We start from the raw sequence: 22,119 nt of genomic DNA, 5'->3' as shown, positions 1-22,119 counted from the left end.
ATCTCCTAAGTTGGCCACAATAAGTCGTAGAGTCACTCCTTTTGTGGTGGAATGAATCAAGATAATGGGGAACCGCAGATCCAGGCTGTCAACTCTTGGGCCATATTTATGGCTTAAGAGCCATTAGACATTGCTTTGGTGTCAGTCCTGTCTGACAGACTGCCACCCTGGGGTCGCAAGAGAAGGACGGTCTTAGATTCCCAAAAAAAAAAAAAAGTACCCTCAAAGAGACAACAACGAGAGCAGAGTTTCCACAAATGACTTACCGCCTCCAGCTTCGTATCCCTTGGCTCTCTCAATTTGTTGAAGCTGCTTGGCTATTTTAATCTTCACAAGCATTGTAGTAAATGAGGGCAGACGTCAGTGTGGATTGCCTCTCTAACAGTGCGGAGCTGATAGCTGCTGGTGTGGGTCATTTGGATGTGAAGTCATGCCCTTCATCATGCCCCAGTGCCAACCCATCATGGCCCCCTGTGCTACCGCTGTTTGCTTGAGGTTCGTGGAGGGAGACAATTGTCAACACTTTCACTGCTTGACATTGTCTGTAAAACGCGGTACCTCAGTTTTGATTGTGCAGTCATGCAAGTAGTTGGATTGGCACGGGTTCAATTCCAGCGCAGGAAGTTTCCTTGCTGCTGTTGAGAGGGTGCTGGTATCATAAGGTCAGAGTATTCACAATACATGAAATGGTTTTCTGGACCTTAAGCTTTTGTAGTTTTAAGTACAGTCTTCCTCCGTGTAGGTCATTTTGCAAGCTAAGGTAAAATCTGTGGGTTATATAATAAAATGACTCTTTTCATATTAACAACAGATGAAGTGACTATTTGTAATGTGAAAGGGTTTGCTAGTAATGACATACCTGAATCAGGTCCCTGCAGCTCTACGGAGCTTCATACCTTCTTTTTAGCACAGTCTTTTGATTTTCTGCCACCCCCAGTTTTACTATTGTGGTTCACTGCTGTTTTTGGCTGAAGCTGCTGTTTCCAGCTAAAGAAGCTCTAAAAATCCACCCTTTGCTGCCTTCCCAGCACCAAAGTTAGACCTCCAAATCAGTGCTAATGTTGCTTCATATCTGTTAGATGTGTAAATAGACAATTGAATGTTCAGTTCACCATATCAACCTAAAAGATTGTTGTGTTCAGAGCTTGTTTTCACAGTCCCCAAGTGGCCAAAAAAATGTTAGCACAGATTTAAAACAGAAAATATGCTTTCAATTCAATTCATCCTGCAGCATATTTTGTTACTTCTGCAGTTACATTTGTTAAATTTTGCTATTTCCTTATTCACTGGCAGCACCCAACCATGTGTTGGTGTAAGAATGTAAGCCTGCAGTCAGTTCCTGTTAATTATCAGAGGCCATGCCTCATCCAAGCACCTTGTAATCCATCAGTAGCCTTGATTCAGCACAAGCCCTGAAACTGCCAAACTCTGCACAGATGGTTAAGATGTTAGATGCAAAATATTGCTCACAAAACAGAGATGAACTTTATGCTTTGTCTCTAAACCTACAATGTTGTTTACCACAGAAATGTAGTGAGAATACACCACAGCCGATACACCTTGTGATGCACAGGCTTATTGACAGTCAAAGCCAGTAAATAACTAGCTGCATTGATTGGTTGCCATTGTATCTCATCCATCTCTGACAAGGGTCTATTGAGAAGAGATCGATAAGCTTTTCAACATGCATCACTCACATACTTTCAGCATTAAACCATTCAGTCAGAGGGAAAAAAACAACAGATCCATCTCACATGCCAAGTAACATCCCCCCTTTGTTTCTGCCCCTCTACTTGTCTGGGTTTTTTTAAAATCCTCTTAGCATTATTTGACCCTTGCTTCCCTTCCCTGGGCCAGCTTGAGGTCTGTGGACCCTTGGGACTAGGAGCAGTCTAGAATTGCAGTCCAGTGAGAGAGTGCCAGCCAGCATCCAGGGGTTAATGCACTGTGATGGCTCTGGGTGCATGGAACCGGTATGGCTGAGTGAACATCCCGTTTCAGCACAGTGAGGCTAAACTCTGCCTCTCCAATGCACAGGCCACAGATTGGCCTTCTCGCATGAGAACACAAAGGAAGATACAATTGTGAGTAAACAATGCAAAAGACAGGCAGGGAGATAAGCTATTATTGTTTTGGTGCTCAGAATCACCTCTGAGCCCTGTGACTGTAATACCTGAGCAAAGTGAACTCATTTCTCCTTCAAGGGTAGTAAAGAGATAGAGAGTGGTGTGACAGGGAAATGTCAGAGGGTGGTGGGTGTTAGCTGGCAGGAATCCTCCAGCAGCAGAACTCTCCGTTTGATCCCTGTGGCTCAGCTCCATCTGGCTATACGCTGACCATGTTAGTGGACAACTGCCATTGCCTCATGGCAACACAACACTGGCTCATGTATGATAGTGGAGGATGTCTTATCTTTTAGTGAATCAGCTCTGTCTCATTAAACACATTGTATGCCAGATAGCCAGAATAGCATGCCAGCAGTGTATTAGCTGTTTAGCTCTACATACAACGCAGCATATGTAGTTGACTTAGTGTGTTCTATACTGTGCATTAATCATAGATTTCAGTTTTAGTGAGATCTAGTTTTGTAGCCTCAAGCACTGTTTCTGCCTTTACCTGCAGTTCTGTAACTTTGATCACATGTGACATTTATGGGATGATGTTAAAATAGCCGTGGAAGCTGTGAGGTCACAAACAGGTTAGTAACACAAACATTAGCCAACCTTAAGCCTACCAGAGCATGTAAGGCTTTAGCAACACAACTCTTGAGTGTATTCAGTAGAGAAAGGGTGCTTTTCTATTGCTTACGAATTCATATTTTCATTTGTAGGAATAGGCATGTGTTAAATCTTCTTTCAAATGTTCTATAGTCTCGCTTTAATGTACCTTGTGCAAAGCACTAGTTAAACTATTCAACTCTTCAGGTGTCCTGTGATATCATTTTAATTGGCACCTGGCACCAATCTTCCTTTCAGCCAATGGCGTAAGTTTAGTTGTTTCCCTCTGTAGACATATTTTTACTGAACTTGTTTTTTTGTTTTTTTTCCCCCCAAAATTGAAATACGGCGTAATTCTCACAAGTTTGAGAGACGACCATATGTTATCGTAGCCTAATTCCTCAACAAAAGTTACCCAGTTGCTAAAGTTGTTCAGTGATCTTCTAAGCTGGGGGTATTCAACCTCCGGCATCCCTCGTGTTACAAACGGTGACGTGCCACGCTGATAGCCTTAATGAGCAGCGCCGAGTGCTCCCAGCCATCCCATAATGAAATTTGCTCAAGGCGGAACAGACCGGAGAGGCTTGGCAGAACATTGAGGCATATGGCGGAAACAGCCGTGATTTCCATGGCAGGTGGCTGGATGCTGCAGATAGGTAAAAGGCTCAGTCACCCAGGGCTATGGCCCTGATGGAGAGTGCTAGAGAAGGACTCTGCAGAAAGTAGCACACCGAACACGATCCTTTCATTTTACCGATGTTTCTGCCAGAAAGTGTCAGCAACCGTTTGTGGGACTCTGTGATGCAACAGAACACGTTGAATTATATGTAATCATTTTCTATTTCACTTCTGTTCTCTGATGAGAAAAGCAGAATAAATATACCAAGCAGCAGTGATACATGTAAACAACAATGACGGTGTGTTATGCAGAGCAGGGGAGTAAGACGCTTTACAAAAGGTTTAAAACGACATCCACCCCCCCCCACCCCCCCACCAAACAGTATGCACTGTCCCCTGTCCCTCTTTGTCTCATATGTATTTCTTAAAGTAGCGAAAAGAAGCACATGCTGGGACCCTTGTTAGGGCCTTTTCACCAGTCTCTGGAGCACACTTCAGAGGAACTGAAAAAGCAACCCTGTTCTTGTAATTAATTCGTAAATTTCCAGGCTTTTACTGTGCCATGCCGTAGAAATCGAGTCCTTCCCTCATGAGAGGCATCAGAGGGATCACACACACAAATGTGCACATTTTTTGTGCATTTTGTAAGAAGCGTATTTCCCGTACTGTATGCATGTCACAGCAAAAGGAATGAAAAGGAATTAAGCTATGTATGTACTGAATCATTCCTTTGTCTTTTAACTGCTGAAACAAGGAAATCCCATTAAGTCTCGAATATCTTCCAGGATAAGATTGTATGAGTACAAAGCCGACAAGTAAACACAAAATACACACAGAGAGGCTGCAAACACAGTATTCCTGTGACTTCAAGCCTATAACATGTTTGGCCTTGATTTCTTTTATTTGCTTGGAACGGTTTAGCATAGTACTAATAATGAAAAATATGGAAATGATGTGCCCTGATTCTAGATCACACCCACAGATAGTAATTTGAGTTATGTAAACCATCCTTTGTGGAGTCAAATAGCTAAACCAAAGTCTTTCCATGAATGGATTTAACATTATCATTTTCATTATATAAGAAGGAGAGAGATTCTTCAAAAGCAATATAACACAATACTCCTTAAATATATTCACTATAAATGTACTATCACACAATATTGAATTAAGGGATTCTGCAATTTGCTTCCATTGAGGTTTAATCCATTTATTTGATCACTTAGATAAATTCTTTTCAAACTGAGCTTTTTGCTGTATTATGGCAAATGGCTCTTTAATTTGCTGTAATATTATGAAATGCCTCAATGAAATGTACTGAAAGCATCAAATTGCTGTGTTTATGCCGGTGTGTACTACTAAAAATATTAAGTATAAATCAAGATACAGAAAGAACCAACTTTTACCCTCTTACTGCTTTAATAGCTGTAGAATACTAATACTACAGTACTACTCCTTCTACTATTAATAGTAATAATATACTTATTAATAAAAATGGATTGTTTAAAGGGTCTAAAGGACAATAAAAACAAGCCATAGTTCCTCTGGTGTTTCCAAAAAACAGACCTGACACCAAAAGTGTGGTCACTTCTGGTCACACGCATGGATCTCGAAACACCCACTGACAGTTCACCTCAGGCTGATCTGGTTTTTAAGAGGTTGAAAGGTCAGACATGCAGTCCAGGGCCAAAATGTGGTATATGCCGTATATGGATAAAGAAGCACAGAGAATAGGAAACAAACACAGGTTAAACTACACACTTCCATCTACTTCAGCCCAGCAGACAGAACAAATTGGACTCTGAAACATTATAGAGTATTTGTACTGGATGAGTCACTGAAGGATGTGGACCCCCACTGATCAATTCATAGGACTGACAGGATTGACAGTGACCTGAGAAAAGAGCTGTAACACAGTCAATACTTCTCAGGGTATTGCTGCACTGTGACGACCGCTCTCGCCGATCACATGTATTTATTCCCGGGGCACGACTGGTGCAGCTCCCAGCAGAATGCAAAAGAGAACGGCTTGCAGGCGCAAGCTACGAAGCGCATCTATTTGTCACCACTTTGAAGGCTCAGGGGGCAAAATGCAGGATCATCTTTTTTCTATCCCTCTTTCTTTGCTGTTTTCACTCCTGATAGAGGCTGATCTTTATCAAACTCCTGTAGCCTTGACTCCTGTTGCCATAACTGGCTGCACTCTCCTTCATCACTCAGGCCTGTTGACAGTAGAGTGGCAGCTGGACAACCCATTATGAAATGACCTTGGTCTAGTGTCAGCAGGGCCATAGTGCTGCTGAAATGGTAACACCCCAAAGTGAGTAATTTTCTCTCCATAGGTCAGCATCTTTGCTGGTGGACAATCTCCCCCCGTAGATAAAGGTGACGACGGGGTCCTGCCACTATCAATCGTCCAGGTGATGGAAGTGGAAGGAGGGGCGACCATTTAAGAAAACCCCCTGTGAACAAACCTCAGTGAAGACAGCGGCATCAATGTAATTAGAGCTATGGACTGATCTGATTAAGCACTGCAAAAGTGAGGAATAGATTAACAATAGCACAAATGCTTCTTGCTTTGCATTCCCTTGCAGGACTGTTTAATTAGTCTATATATTTATTCATCCTCTTACCGGGCTGGATTTCATTAAAGCCTCGAGAGTGCTATTTGTTTGGAAGCTGAGCCGTAAAGCGGCACCATGATTCCCTATCACCTGTTAAGTGAAAACACTGCACCCTAGTCTTTATTTTTAGCACAACTTCAGTGAGGCGTTTTAGCCTTTGAAGTGGTGTGGTGGCATTTCTGTATCAACGCCCCTCTTCTGGTTTTAGGCATTCTGCTCTCACCTGGGCTTCATCTCCATTGCCATGGAGTGTTTGGCTCAGTGCAAACACTTGTGCCTCTGGTTCTCCACTGCTAAGGATATCTCGATGTGATCTTACTCATAGCTGGGAGGCTTTCTGTGAGACACAAAGAAGAATGCATTGTGTTTCCTTGCTCAAATACCCCTCAGTGCAGTGCTGGCATTGCAGGAGGCGACTTGGGAGAGAAAAGGCAGGTGTGTTGATGTGAAATGCACACAGTAGGTCTTGGGGAAATTGCTCGGTGTATGTATTAGTGCGATCCCACATAGCCGGCGAGGCCCACGACAGGTCTGCAGGACATGTTTGGGACGGTTGTTACCCAGTCCGACATGAAGGAAAATAATTGGACGGCTGCTGTTTTTATCAGCTAGTTGGTGTGAATGCATTAGATATCAAAGCCAAAGCAAAGTGAAAATGTTATAAATATAACACCGTGAAGTTGGAAACTGCCATCCTTAAGCCAACAAGAACAAAAACCCACTCTGGTGTTGGTGACCTTGCCCAGCAGCTCAGCGAGGTGGTGCTGGGATTCTGTCAAGCTTCACTGTCCTGCAGCGATCTGCTCATTGGAGCACATTTTTAAACATGCAATGATGCTGCTCAGCGTGCTGTGCCGTGTTCTTTCACCACAGGGGAGTTAACACACATAGGCTATTGGCAAACCTCTGTTGAGTGACCACTAAAAATCTGACAACAAAACACAATTGAAAAAAACAAGCAGAAAGAAAAGGAGTTGTGCACAACCCCGAACTGCAGGGCTCTTTGTTCCCTTTTCTTGTCTGAGTAAGAAAGAGCGGAGGTGGCATGCTGGGAAGATTTGGTTTAGATTCAGGATACATTTATCTCAAGTTCACCTCACTGCACCTGAAAGAACTGGTCCTGACAGACAGGCCACTTCGCCAGTGTCAGAATATGAAAGGCATGAATGAACAATCTGATCTCATTGTGTTGACTTTGGAATGGAAAGAACAAAAGTATGTATGTGTGGCAGTGCAAGACATGATGCTAGGAAGCAGAGAGAAAGGAAAATGCTTTTTCCTTGCATCCAGGGTCCTATTTTTGTAGTTTGTCAGTGGAAATTAACTAAATTGAAATTCTACTTCAAAGTAAAACCACCGTCCAAAGTTCTTCTATGGGCTACCAGTAATTTTAACTAAATTTAACTTCTTCTATTCTCATAATTGACATCATTCTGTAAATAAATGAATATGAATTATACATTTGTTTACACAAGGTCTGGTTGTTCCTTAAAAGCAGATATTAGTTACTAAATCTTTTTTTTTTTTTTTTGCATTGGGCATAACTGATGCTGTATTTGGACTTCTCTTGTCATACCATCATCCTGGAGGAAATGAAGGTTATGGAAGTGACCCAGATGATGATGGCTTTTCAAATTATATGGTTTAATTAGTTTTGGCAGCTCATAAAATACACCAGTAAGTGTTTCCGCCACAGCTGATGAAGTAGTTTTACTTTTATTGAGGTCTGAGTGCCACTGGCATACGAGGTAGCAGTAAATCTTTGGTAGGAAACTTCACATCACTCACTTTTGCATTTCCAACCAAGCAAATACTGTACCACGGAGCGTTTTTCACTTATGATAGAGATGAACATTTGGCAACAAAATCTATTTGAATGGTTCTCTTCCTTCCTCCCTCTGTTCCTCAGAGTTAATCCATACTGACTTTGTCTTTCATTCCATATTACAGATAATAATAATAAAGGCATGCTGGACAAGATTTAAACTATACATAACTATTTCATGACAGGAACGTCCTTTAATGTTGTACTTCTATTTGCATTGGTAAGCTGTCCTACGTGTTAAAGTACTAGATGAATGAAAATGAGCTGAAACAATTAGTCTGAGTATCTAAATGGCAGGTAATAGCAGTGTAATTCCTTGCTAGTGCGATAAACAGTCCAACCAAGGACAAACTGAAGCTTTGTAGCTCCAATACTTAAGTTGATGTATGCATTGTCTGGGCAATGAGGGATGAGCACTGAGGATAAGGATAAGCGAGCGTCTTTGCTGATGTGTCTGGGTGTCTGCTCACTATCAAGGATTCATGCTGTGTCAGACAGAGTGGATCTCAGAGCTGAGAGCTGGGAAGACAAGAGCAGGTCTGCACAGAAATCTTCCCAAGACACACTGGCAATGTAATTAGCACATGAATTATTTCTGTGCAATGGCATGCCTCAGCGCCTCTTGACTTTGCTCTTGTCTGAGGAATGTCTCCATGTATATGGCCCAATTTCTGTCTGCCAAATGCCAGTCCTTTACAGTCAACACTGTTTCTCCTGCTCTAGTAATCAAAAGTGGACAGTAACCTCTGCTGCTCTCCTGCAGTGTGCACTTTAGCTCTGTGCTGGCAACCTTGACAAGGGTACATTCAAATTGAGCAGCTTGTTAAGATGCTTATGGCAACGATTTATTGGCGCTTGCACATTTCAAATGGGGCTCATTCAGACAGAAACCTGCTATCAAACATTACTACACACCTGTTCGTGCAGTTCATTGGTTTGATGGTAAATAATCACTCATATATTACCATCAGTTATGATAAATTAGTGCTGATGTGTTCATTACATTTCCTACAGGAGGAAAGAAGAAATAATGTCTATAGTCCCCTGCTCTTAAATATATGTATAGTTAAGCGAAGTGGTAACTATATATTAATATCAAAATGCTTCTCTTTTGATGAGGATATTGATCCCCCATCTCTCCAAGGCTTACATTATTATCCCCTGGATTTACTCTGTAGAAATGGATTGGGCTTTGCAGATTAGTATTCAGCACATTACACTCCCTCTTCACTGTAATGCTGTTGTGATTCTGTAATGGGCTGAGAGCAAATGAGAGCCCTGCAGCTGGAAGTGTGCTGTTTAGTATGTGTATTCATACAGTGTTTGTTTGCCTGAGTACATGGGTTTTCACATGCATATTCGTCTGTCTGTGAGAGTTTGTGTTTACAGCTTTTTTTCTCTTATTTTGATGTCCTCTTAGATTTAGCTGCCTCTTGTTGGGTCTTGCTTTTTCTAGACTCGAAGAACCGGAGAGACTTTGCTTGTGTTACCCCTTCCCTGCTCGGTGCGTCGGATAAAAAGAGGTTCCTGTGTATCGTCAAGAGATTGACTACCTTGTCTCTTCCCAGGCCCATTAAGTCCTCAAGATGCTGCTTTTGGGGGAGTTATTTGTTAAATCCACTCCACAGAAATGTTCTTGTTGGTGGGGGTGTGCACCAAAAGATCTAGTTTAATGGCCCAGCTGCCAACTATAAATGTCTGCCCGTTTTTATCTCAGACGTATATTTGATCTCAAGAATCTTCAGTAGTTTTAAACAAGAAGCCTTCTCCACATTTCCTATAATCCCTCTGGTGATGCTCATAGAACCCTTTCAACAGAGTATCTAAAGCATGCACACGCACATGCACACGCACATGCACATGCACACAGGCTATCACCATTGTGTTGCAAAAATATGTGATTGTGATTCATGTGGAAACAGTTTGTTCTGTGTAATTGTCTTTTCAATGCTATCAAATATCTTAAAAGCAAAATTAGATGTTATTGCAGAGTGGTCAGTTTGAATAAAATGAAATATTGTCTCTGGCATGCAGATTAAGGTGGCCAGTGAGCCTGCACATAATACATTGTTTTGTAAGCTGTCTGAGACACTTTTTCTGCGAAGAGGAAATTGCAGTTTGTGATGTAGACATTGCAGACGTGTTTTTATTAGAGTTTCATCCAGTTTATGTGTCAAGGGTATTCAGGGTAGATACTAGCATGTGTGTGTGCACGCGCATGCATCCGTGGCACTCTCTGTGGTATGTTTGCTCTCATGCATGTATGAATGTGTGCACAGGTGTGTGCGTCATCAGTGGTGCGATGCCATTTACAGCTGTGGATGAGGTGGTTTCGTGCTCTTGTGGCAGCTGCTCCCAGAGGAGGCCTGCCTACGCACCTGATTGAGACACTGCCAATTAGAGTGAGCAGACATGGACTGTGTGATCTGGCTGACACACACTAAAATGACTGTTTGAGTCTCTGTTAGAGCTAAATTTTATTAGATTTTATTGGCTGGATTCCAGCACTCAACCCCTCCCTGCACTCCCCAAACTATTACTTCATTCTTTAGAGGCTTATAGTACGCATCAGCATGATGCCATATAACCTTTGCAATGCTATATGCGTCACATTATCATGCTTTATTAGAGAGAGTTGTTGACATAGATTGTGGCTATTAATAACAGGATGTAGCTCTGACCTTCATTCTAGTTTTGCGCCTGCCAGCAAGCTAATATTTAGTTTTTCTTAAGCTCCACTCCTCAGCAAAATTGCACAAGCAACTTATTAATCTTTAGAAATCTAAATTGATAGGAGCAGTGGGAGAAGTGAAAAAAGTCAAATTTTCTATGATAACATAGTATATACTGTACATCATGACTTACTGTAAGAGGGTCGATCTGTCTTTTAGGTTGTTAGTCATTGTGCTGTGTATTGTTATGATATGTCACTCAATATCACTATAATAAAAAATGCCACAATTGTAAAAATATCCTTAACATCATCGGTATCTTCGTCATCACTGTTATAATTAATGGTATACAGCACGTTTTCATGTTGCCCTACTCTAATATTCAGCATAGTGGCATGAAACATGGAGCAATGAGAAAACAGTCTAATGAGGTATCCCACACCCTTTCTACTTCAGCTGGATGAGTTTCCAGAGAACGTAAAAGATGCCTTCTACCTGCAATCCCTGTCGCCAGCTGTAAAGCATGGTGTTATCTGTTGTGCTGTTGGCAGCAGCTGTATGGAAATTGTTTGGGGCGGTGGATGCCCTGCGTAACTATGTAAAAACCACAGAATATGGAGATTGTTTACAGGACCAAATTCACCCTTTGTGTTTTGGTGTTTCCATATTCCAAGACGGCAGTGTCACCATGAACTCATACACAGAAATTCAGCGGTTTCAGGATTAAATGCAGCGTGGTTTAGTTGGAGTCCAAGAAGCAGAATGTGTTGAAGTTTCCACCTCCTTCAAGAAACTGGAGGCTTCAAGTGTTTCTTGCCAGATATGGTTCGGGATGCAGCTTGACAGACATGAGGATTTAAGTTGTTGTGAAGGCAAAAATAGTTGTACTCCTCATGACAGTCTTGATGTTGGCGTATCTGTAGGCGGTTCCAATATTTTGTCCCAACCCTCATCCCTAAATATGAGATATACAACTGAAAATGCTTTTCGAATAAAACACATTGAAACAAATGTAAGCAACAACAAAATGGACCAAAATTGAACTTTAAGAATACATTATTAGCTTGATATAAAGTCCATGAAATTTTACTTGCTCTTCAAACAGAATAAATGTTATTAGGGCTATCAAATTTAGGCTGCAATTTTAACTCCGGGCCACTAGGAGGACTAATATGTCAGGATCCACCTGTGCTGCTTCTGGGTCGAGAAACAAGAATTACATTTCAGTCTTAAGAAAGCTAATGTCTACAGCCCATGAACGTCGCTATTGCAGTCAGAAATGTGTTCTCATCAGCCCTGCCTGCAACTCTGCATCATCTTTAAGTAACGTGACGTGATTGTTAGCTAGCTAACGCAGAACTGTTTTGCTCGCAAGGCAGTGTGTTGGCTGTTGCTATAAATTACTGATGTAGCACATCATTTGTTGGTTGTATTGGGAGATGTTTTGTTTGCCATAGTCATGTGGCTGCATTTCTGCCTTAGAAAAATGATGTTTTATAATATATGTTATATATGATGTATTATATTACATCAGCTGTCTGTGAAGTCACAGTGTGTAAGAAAGACTGGCTTAATCACAATGATAGTGCCCTTAATTATGGTTCATTTAAATAGAATATCGTAAGAGTCTCAGACAATTAAAGGTATATCACCCAACTCAAACTAAGTGGCTTTCATGCTGTCTAGTTCACCGGTGCACACATTTGCACACAAATTGATGTACACCTTGAATGAGTCAGTTTTCAGAATACAAACCACATTTTCTAATAAGTGCCTAATAACAATTGACAAGCTGAATGGCGAAGCCAATTATGAGTAAATGTACTGTGGACGAAGTGTTTCTGCAGACTGACACGGGGGAGGGGGCTCTCTCTGAGCGCGGCAAGACATCCTTCATACTGTGAATGTAAATGACACAGTATGTTAAGCTAGCACAGTATGGTGTCTGACAGAACTTGGTACGTGCAAGCTCACATGCGTCCACACATGCTGACTCCTTCAGTTAAGTGCCTGGATACATTTAACTGAGCTAATTGAGGCTTTCTCGCCCCTTCCTGCTGCTCTGTCAACACGACCAGCAACAAAAACAATCTGCTTCACAGATATTTAACTTTTATTGCAAACATAAAAAAAAACAAAACAAAAACATATCCCAGCAACACGAATTATTGTGAAATACAGCAATCAATGAATTGGGAATGCCTACCTTGCGAGTGGAGAGCAGTTTGAGACATTTTATTAAGTCTTTTGAATGGTGTGATAATCATGTAATAAAATATGTTCTCAGAGAATGCAGTACTTCAGAAACTCTTCTCTCTGTCATAACGTAAGAGGCTTAGGCCGGCTTCATGACGCTAACTTCCTATCATTTTAATAGGCTGCCAGACACTAACTTCTGTATCATTTTAATAGACTGCCAGTCAAAAAAAGGACACAGAGAGTGAATGGGAACAGAGTGAAATCCAGTGTCAGTCTTCCAGCTTTGCCACAGACGATTAAAGAACTTCGGTCTCCACATTGCATGGCCTTACTGTCCAGTTTTATTTATGGCCCATCTAGTGCTCAAGAATCCACAGGTGCTTCTTTAGAAGTGTCTTACTTTTCTTTTTTGTCCCCCCCAAACTATGAACTCCTTCTGAACCGTAGAAAACTGAGGGTGGCACAGCAAGCTCTTTTCGCTTCAGCTTGTTACTGAAGAATGGTATTTCTAGTGATGCGAGGAGGGTGGGTGTTAGTGAGATCTCTGACAGGGAAACAGTGATGTAGAGTTAGTCACAGTTAATGCTGGGGACTGTCATCATGAACAAGATGACACCATTGCAGATGGGAAACATAATTACCCTTTCTGTTTTAGCAATGCCTATAACACTCCCTACTCCAGCTCCCTAAAATATCTCTGCTGTCACAGCAGGACAATCATATTTTTGTCATTATTAATGATATGAGCTGGATTTTTTTTCAATGCTTATGTGTGAAATGGTTTCAGCGGCTGAAAACAAATTTGAACTGATGAATAACGGTGCATTTCTATAATTTCCCATCATTTCACCTTCTGTTTGTCTTGGTGTCGTTGACAAATTTATTACTTAGATCGTGTGGTCAGAAATGTCACAGACGGGAAGAATGGCAATTAAAATCAAACCTACCTGTGACGTTCATTTCACAGGTAATTTTTCTCATCTCCTGCTGAGTCTGTTTCAGACTGTTGTGTCATGATTTGATGTTGACAGGCAGCGTGCTCCCCTGGGTGGCAAGCTAATTTAAAAAGCAACCATAGAGTAGCAGATGCCAGATTAGTGTCAGAGCAAAATGAGTGATGAGGAGCCTCCTGGTTGCTCAGGCACACGCTGGCACTGTTGTACGTATGCTCATGCTTGTGGCCCCTCGGTGCTTCATAATAAATGAGCGATTTAGTTCAACATACTCAGCAGACATTTATGCTGCCTCCTCTCTTTTTGCAGTGAGGTACACCTAGCTGTTTGTCGAAGCTTCATGCAGTATCATGCCTCTTTGACTCCTTGTGACACTAATTTAATTTGAGCGGCGAATAATTGTATTACTTCCATCAATATGGGGAGTTAGTTCTGCACCACAACCGCAAATGTAATGTGACCACAGAGAATGCGGTTTCTGAATGGCACTAATAGTTATATGCTATTGATTAACAATTATTTGTGTGGCAGACGACAATCCCAAATTTAGGACGGAGCAGGGGAAAGTCAGAGTGTCAAAACACAGTCAAATCTACCACATCTATTATGAAGCTAAGAAAAGAAAATGCTATTTAAATCACGTTCTGTTAATGGTGAATTTTAGAACGTATGAACATCTTGGTTGTTGGCGAAGACACCGATATTCTGTTTTTGTTCAGAAAGGGGTTGAATGACTCAGAACAACAGACTGTGACAAGTTTTTACCTATGTGTCTATTTATGGCCTTTCCCTAGGAGCCACACTTTCACTGTGTTCGTGCCTTTTTCTGTCCTCTGTTCTCTGAAAACAGACTAAAGGAGCTGGCTCTCATCCATGTTCCCATTGATGACTCAAGGGCATTAAGGTGCCGGCACTTTGCTGTAGTTTGATTGACTGTAGACCATAGGACAGCCCGGAGAGACAAGTGGGACACACCCAAATACCCAGGAGAACAAAATGACAAAACACTAGTCTTCTTCAAGAGCAAGTCGCTTTTTTTTTTTTTTTCTGGAAAATGACACATCTGAGTGGCACATCTGCGGCTAGATATTAACACTGCAGGTTGCTATGCCTGCTGTGATCGTATGTCTGCAAGTGTACGTTCTGCTCACCACTTGTGTTGCTACTGCCTTCCTTTCAATGCTCAGAAATTATACAGTGAATGCACAAAATATTCAGGATACTCTTTGCATATACCAGTCTAATGAGGTGAATTCAGGTGGAAGTCATTATCCCTTTTAAGTATATGTAAATAGGATAATTGTCAGAAACGTCAGATTTTACTTTCAGCATGTGCTTCCTCCTCAAGGGGGTGGGGTGTGTTTGATTTTAGTAGTCAGTATTTTACATGATCCTGCCACACGCCATCATGCAAACCAGTCCTGCTGTCAGCATTTGTTGTGCCGTTATCTGTTTTTTCGGTGGGGGCTCTGCCAGTCACGGTCATATGTAATTTGAAGAAATAAGACATTTTACAGTATACATGACGTTAAAGCCAAATCATTAAGGTTTAAGCAGTATTTTACATATATATATATTTTTAGATTATTTTATATTTTTTCGCTTCCAGCCACTTTCAGCTCACTCATCTCAAGCTTATGCTGATTATTTACTATATGTTAGGTGCAACATAGCTAAGAGTCAGAGCTACTGTTAAAGCAACACTAATCCATTCTCAGAACGCTTTATAACAGTCACATCTTCACTAGTTTGTTATATCTAATGTATTTGAAATAAATCCAGCCACATTCATTTAGAGTCATGTTTCTGGTCAGCCAATGAGCCTGTCGTTTAGCTCTGTTTTTGCCTCCATAGACTCTTATTTAAAACTTAGCCGTACAGTGTAGAGCTGGGGAACAGCTCTGAGAGCAGGGCTGAAAAATGCTTTGTGACGCACTGCTTTTTGTGTGTCAGCACCACCACTGGGCCAAGCAAAGCTAAAGTTGTTACAGAGAAACTACACATTAAATTATCTCTTTTTCACTGTACACATTATCACATAGAACAAAATTAGCTTATATGTGTCTACAATTTTCTTGAGATACAGTCCAGTCCATCTACAACACCCACACAGTGACTCTCTCAACTTTCTCAGGGCCATAAATGTGTAGCTTCTCATGGCTGGTTAGGTCTGGCTACCCCTCACCCTCCCCTCAATAAGAACATTTTCATATCTACATGAATCTCAAGGCCATATTTGTCATTCAAGTATTATGAGGTCTGTTGTCTGTAGCGGTCAAAAACACTTAATGCAGCTTTATGGATGGTAAAACCGGAAGAGCTATACCAGCTAAAGACAAATACAGGGTTTATGCCTGCCCAGCACTTACAAGGAATATAGTGTGAATTAGAAGAGTGGCCCATTAGCCAGATATGGAGAGCCAGCTGTGTGCTTGTGAGCTGACTGCCATTGGTGGCCAGATGGAAGTTTGAGTGCTAGCTTGGCCTGACACTTGACTTGGCTGAGACCCTGATGGTGAAATGCCTCCAAATGCTAACTGTCTAAAGATTGACAAGTCGTGCTTTGCCAGCATCACTATCATTGTAAAAAAAAAAAAAATTCAATTAAAAAAACACCCATTTATTTTTCAATTTTATCTGTTTTCTTTACACTGCAGCTGAGCACAGACTGATGCTTGTTGTTCTGCTTCATGTAGTCCTACATATGTTTACATCAGAGTTCACCAGACCACTGGTGTTTGAATGGAAATACGATTCTAGAAGGAGACGTGTGCCCCTCGTTCTGAAACTGCCTCTGGGCTGAGCCCCAAGAGTTGTAAATTCCTAACAACGGCACTGCTGCGCACACACAATTCATTCTCCATTGGTTGGGGAATTAACTGTGAAGTGCAGGCATGGGGATGTGTGGAGAGAGAGATGAGAATGACCCCAACTATTGGCTCTATTTGTTATATGGTCGCTGAGCTTGTGGAGCGGGGAAGGGTGGGTTTAGTGAAGAGGCTAGAGGTCTCTCATTTTCACTGATACGTGGCTCAGACATTGAGGGAATGAACAAAGAGTGGTGAGATCCAGTCAACTTCAATTACGGCCCCTTGCACTGTTCCCAGAGGTGCACTATAGTGCCTTTAAGGGGGAATCAATGAGGTGACAAATTGTTGTGGACAGCAACCCCTTTTATTTGTTGTGTTGTTGTATGCATGCCTGGATGCTACTCTAAACGTGTGGGTGCGCGTGTATTTGAATGTGTGTCTGTATTTCTCTGGCAAGCATATATAAATGTGCAGCGCTCTCCATTTATGATAATTGAATGCTTTGGTCCATTTGTGTTTTGGTGGTTTATTTTCTGCTAGTGGCTTTAATGGCTTGTTATCTGTCTAAACCTGTTTTTAAATGCTTTCTAATGGGTGTTCACATGCATCACCCTCTGACGCTCCGCGCCGCTCTGTTTTTATCTGACGCGTACATTATTAAGGTTTTTCTCAAGCTTTGTCCACACACTGTCATCACTGAGGATGTCTGATGACTGATGAGTGCAGACTTGCTTGAGCGCACTGAGAGACATATGAAGCTAAACTACTTGTGTTTCTAAGTCTTTTTATGTTGGGAGGAGTCCATATGAAGCTGTCACAGGGATGCTTTCTGCTCTGACATTTGTAGTGTGGCAGATTGGCAGTCAGGAGTAAATACAGTACTGGTGTTGCAGGTATAGGAAATGCAACTCAAGGTTTAAGAAAGTGACAAAGAATTGAATGTATTAATAAACCTTTATACCCCAGATATTGATTTGTAGAAGTGTAAAGACATTGATTAACATCTCCACAAAGTCACAGCAGTCCCTGTTCAAATGTGGTTGGTACTTGGAGATATAAGATAAACTTTGCATGTGATTTTTGTTTCCCATCAGATGTCATGACTTATTGTCAACTGGTAGTTTTCCAAAGAAGACCAAAGCTTGTAAAGATATCAGTCCAGCAAGTAAAAATGGACAGCTGACTACTGTGGTCCATTTATCTGTGTAAAGGTAAAAAGGCATCTCAGTCAGTGTTTGCTTAGCCTGTGGTCTGTGTTAGTTGAGAGGCTTTACAGCGTTTTCTGTTGCTGAGGGGTCATATTGTTGAGCTTTACTTGTTTGTTTTCAGTACTTCAGTTTTAAATGTGTGTGAGCACATCTCTGTGTTGGCTGGCTGAAGAGTGTGTGTAGACTTTAAATTACCTGGTGACAGTAAAGCATATCATGTAATTGATTTAAATGCGCGGCATGATATGGTTTTATATGATGCTGTCATAGGGTGCTGTCATATCATATTATTTTACGCACATGTGCCTAATTATTGGGTGCAAATGTGGTGTTAGACCAAACGGACTGACAGGATGTGCACTGTTCTCAGATCTTCTTATGAAGCTGGTGAAAAATTAACTGGCTGTGTTAGTAAGTTAAGTACATTAAGTTATCTTACGTATGTGAAATGAAATAAGTCAGCAGTTTGGTATCACACATGACCAGAACAACAGTTTCCTGGGTGAAAGTCCTGTGTTTGACCTGTGCATCCACCCCACCTCCTCCTTATGCAAACTTTGTTGCTCTTTTATACTGTCACCTGACTTCCTCCTGTGCTCCCTCTTAATTACTATGACCACAAGAGGTCGCCACCCAACAATAAGCATATTTGGGTCATAATAACATACATGCACAGACAACATGCTTTTGGGGGGCTCTGGTTTCAGAATACTGTGTGGGCCTGTTCATGATTGCCATGTAGAGCAGCTGTAGTCTACAACTACAGGTTGATGTTGTGGGGAGTCCTTGTTGTTCCTCAGCCTTGATCGCAAAGAAACAATAGCATGAGAAAAGAGAACACAGTGCTATAGTGTTTTTATATGAGGAAGCAGTAAAGGACCATGTCAGCATTGTGTAGCAGGTAAACCTTTTCTTAGTGCAGCATGTGAAGTAAAGCAATAGCATTTGTCTAGTACTGTACATGCAATTCCTGTGACATACCATAGGTAAGACATAATGCAGTGTTACGCTCCACACAGCTGTGTTTTCTGGCTAAGGTAGGTACTAGTTGGTCATTGAAAGCTTGTAAGCATATGTCCAGGTGTACCTTCCATCACATTTCAGCTTGCCACCTCTCTCCAATTTCAATGTGTTTATTATTAATCCAACATTTTTGAGACTTTCTTTCCCATTTTTTTTCTGACAACTTCCCAACAGGCACCCCCAGAGACCAAGGTATTAATGCAACACATTTCTCTTTCTTTGTCTCCTCAGGAAAAGAAGAGTATGTTGCAACCTTCAAAGGATCTGAGTTCTTCTGCTACGACTTGTCCTTGAACCCGATTCAAAGCAGCAGTGATGAAATCACATTGTCATTCAAAACCCTACAGAGGAATGGACTGATGCTGCACACGGGCAAATCAGCTGATTACGTCAACCTGGCACTGAAAAATGGGGCTGTCTCACTCGTCATTAATTTGGGGTCTGGAGCCTTTGAAGCTCTTGTGGAGCCAGTCAATGGGAAATTTAATGACAATGATTGGCATGATGTCAAAGTAACAAGGAATCTACGTCAGGTAACAGTACAGAGGGTGATGCAGAGACTCAGTAAATGAATCAAAACAAATGCACTTAAATCATTACCATCATACAATATATTATTTTTTCCAGACATTGTAATTGGATTGCTAAATTGAATCATGGTGGTGTATGGTGGAGATAAAACAGAACCCCAAGTGAGCAGGGACATCTAGATGTGATCAAGACATCTATTCAGTTACAATTTGAGGGAGGAAATAAAGACATTGCTTTAAAACAGCATTCAAATTATTCATGCTTATTCAGATGTTTGACAACAAATAAGTATTTGTTTAGGTTTAATGTGTTCTACCAATTAGAGTTTTTACTTTTTTCAATATTCAAGAAAAAAAAATAATAATAAAAAATAAAATAAAAAAATCTCAACTGTATCAACAGAATACTTACATGAAGTGGTTTGATTTCAGTTTGGCAGTTTTTGTTTAGATGTTAGTACAATTACTGAGCACTTACTTCTGGTAAGGATAATATCGCTGTTGAGGGATTATTTCCTGAGATGAGAGAAAAGCATTTAGTCAATAAGAACACATTAGACTTAAAAAAAAAAAAAAAAAAGTACAATTGTCAGTATAAAAACATATGTTAAGCTTTGAAATCAAAGTTCTATGAGCACGGGCAAAATCCTTTAACTGGATCTGTAGGCTCCAATGGGTTCTCCTACATGGTCTTGAGGACTCACCTCTGCTTTAATATGACTATTGAGTGGCAGTTTGACCTGGACTGCACAAGATTTCTTACATTAGACTTCTTTAGAAATCTCATTCAGCAGCTTGAACCTGTTACATTTGTGAACTACAGAGGACACCAGATAGTGTCATTTGCCTGTGTCAATGATATTCGTCAATGGGGGACTGGCCAGCCAGCCAAAATTTGTTCTTGCCTGATTCTCACCAAGAGTAGAGGAATCAGATAGAGTGAATGAAAGGTATAAAGCTAAGCCTTTTTGGCCATAGAGCATGTGCATACACATCCACCTGCAGGAACAGATTGTCCTGGCATGAGGAGTGAAGCTACAGAGGTCTGTGAGTGTTTGTTGCATTGTAAAGATTAACTTCGAATGATTTGTACCAGGCCAACATACAAAATATTAAATGGTGTAAGGGTGCAGCTGCCACTCTGCTAGTGGCAGACCGCCCTTGGACATGACAGCAGTGCCAGTCTGTTGGACTCATGATCTGAGTAGACCAAATGATCTGAATAGACTAGAGGCTTGCTGAGGCACATTTCAACACTTTCTTAGTGGCTTTCAACAATAACAACTGGCTCTCCCATGTCAGTTGATGTGTGCCACCACTGAGACAGTTGATGGTTGGAATTTCACATCCTTGCTGGCAAAAAATTGCCACAACTATAGCAGAATCCTAACTACTGCTTCCATTTGCAGTAGGCTGATGTGTTGCCTATTACTACAGGATACTGGTTTTCCTCCAGTACTCCAGGGCCTAATTGGCCGCAGGTGGAAGAGCATTGGCGACGTGGCATTTGGGATCTAACCCAAGGTGCACAAACCGTTGCTGCAGGTGTGTCATGCCTTTGGGCCCAGTGGCTGCATAACAGGACTACTGTATCTACCGTATCATTTCCACAGCTGCTGTTCATGTGGTTTCAAAGACTCTGGACACAGAGTCCTGCTCCACTTGTAGGTATAGCACCCGTTTACCGAGACAGCAGGAACTCCTCTTTCAGTTGACTGACAATTGTAATATGAAAGGTGTAAAAGTCCAAGAGGACTTCCAGTAGGAAAGGAGGAGCATTGTGTCATGGAACTGAAAAAAACAGGATGTCTTGGACCAGGATGACAACAAGGTTAGATTTGAGTGAAGGTTAGGTTCAGTATCTTTAGGCCCTGAACGTAAGTGGATGCTTTCAAAGACCTTACGTAGACTGTGGCCTCAAAAATACTGTAGCTCTTCAAATTTGCCAAGCAATCACATAGAACATGTTAGACTGTTTAGCTTAGCACACATTTCTGTCTGTTTACCCTACAGTATCAAACAGATTATTTTGACCTACATAGAAGATTTCTAAGGACAGTCAGTCAAAGCTTTACAAACACACTAAGACAGCATCTTTAGATTTGTTCATGCTCATTTGGTGGGAAATGTTTGTCTCCACCTCAGTACCATAGCTGCTTTCTTTGCATAATCAGCAAATTGATTATTGGCAAACCTAAGGATTTGGCCAGCTTGAACATTCACTGCATTCAAATTGTGAAAGACAACCAAGCATATTGAGTGCATGCTCTGTGGGGGAATCAAAATTGCCATCCTCCTCATTCTGTGTCAGGGTCTTCTTTGCTTTGTCTCATTGCAGTAAAGTGATCCTAAAGTTCATCAATAAGACCAAACGGAGGTACAGTGTTGTATCAGCGCCGGACAGTGTGATACACTGGATTGGTCTCAAGCCTAAAACCAAGTACAAAAGAAGGCTAATACTGGTACCAATAAAAGAAAAAAAAAAGCTTCAAAATGGTCTTGAACTTGGGACTTTGTTAAAGAGGGTCAACTGATGTGCTTTAGGCATTCTTTCTTATGAACCATTTGATGTCTGTCAATCATAACCTTTTGTCAGGACTTGGGTAAGGGAGTTTTTTCTGCTACTGAATGGTATGATCACATACACAACATGGTGCAAAAACACCATGAGGAGCTTAGGGAGTCAGTGGTTGAGCTCTGGCACCTCCTGTGGAGCATTCTTGTATTTCCTTGGTCTGCTTTTTTCTTGTTAAACTTATTTTGCCCTTTTTCTCTATGTTACTAACATGCTTTGGAAACTAACATCATTCATGGAATGTGTCATTCTACTAACCAGTATGGTTTTTGCCGTTTAACAATGTACTAACAGTATTGACCATCATATATTATTTGAGTAACAATCGTTATTCTGTTCACAGTTTTTAATTTCCTTTCTCCCCCCTT

The 22,119-nt window shown here is 41.2% G+C and overlaps 1 protein-coding gene across 26 annotated transcripts in view; it reads left to right on the top strand.

Moving 5' to 3' along the window:
* LOC143327988 (neurexin-1a) overlaps positions 1–22,119 on the top strand; it is a 252,337-nt gene that overhangs the window by 67,147 nt on the left and 163,071 nt on the right. For all 26 annotated transcript variants that reach the window (XM_076742741.1, XM_076742759.1, XM_076742758.1 and 23 more), the window contains one exon: positions 18,878–19,179. In XM_076742741.1, coding sequence (XP_076598856.1) covers positions 18,878–19,179 — 302 coding nt within the window. The remainder of the gene's footprint in view (positions 1–18,877; positions 19,180–22,119) is intronic.

Source organism: Chaetodon auriga, chromosome 11, assembly GCF_051107435.1.
Source record: "Chaetodon auriga isolate fChaAug3 chromosome 11, fChaAug3.hap1, whole genome shotgun sequence".
NCBI classification, from domain to species: domain Eukaryota; kingdom Metazoa; phylum Chordata; class Actinopteri; order Chaetodontiformes; family Chaetodontidae; genus Chaetodon; species Chaetodon auriga.
Note: the sequence above shows the minus strand (reverse complement) of the source record. Positions and strands in the feature narration are given on the sequence as shown.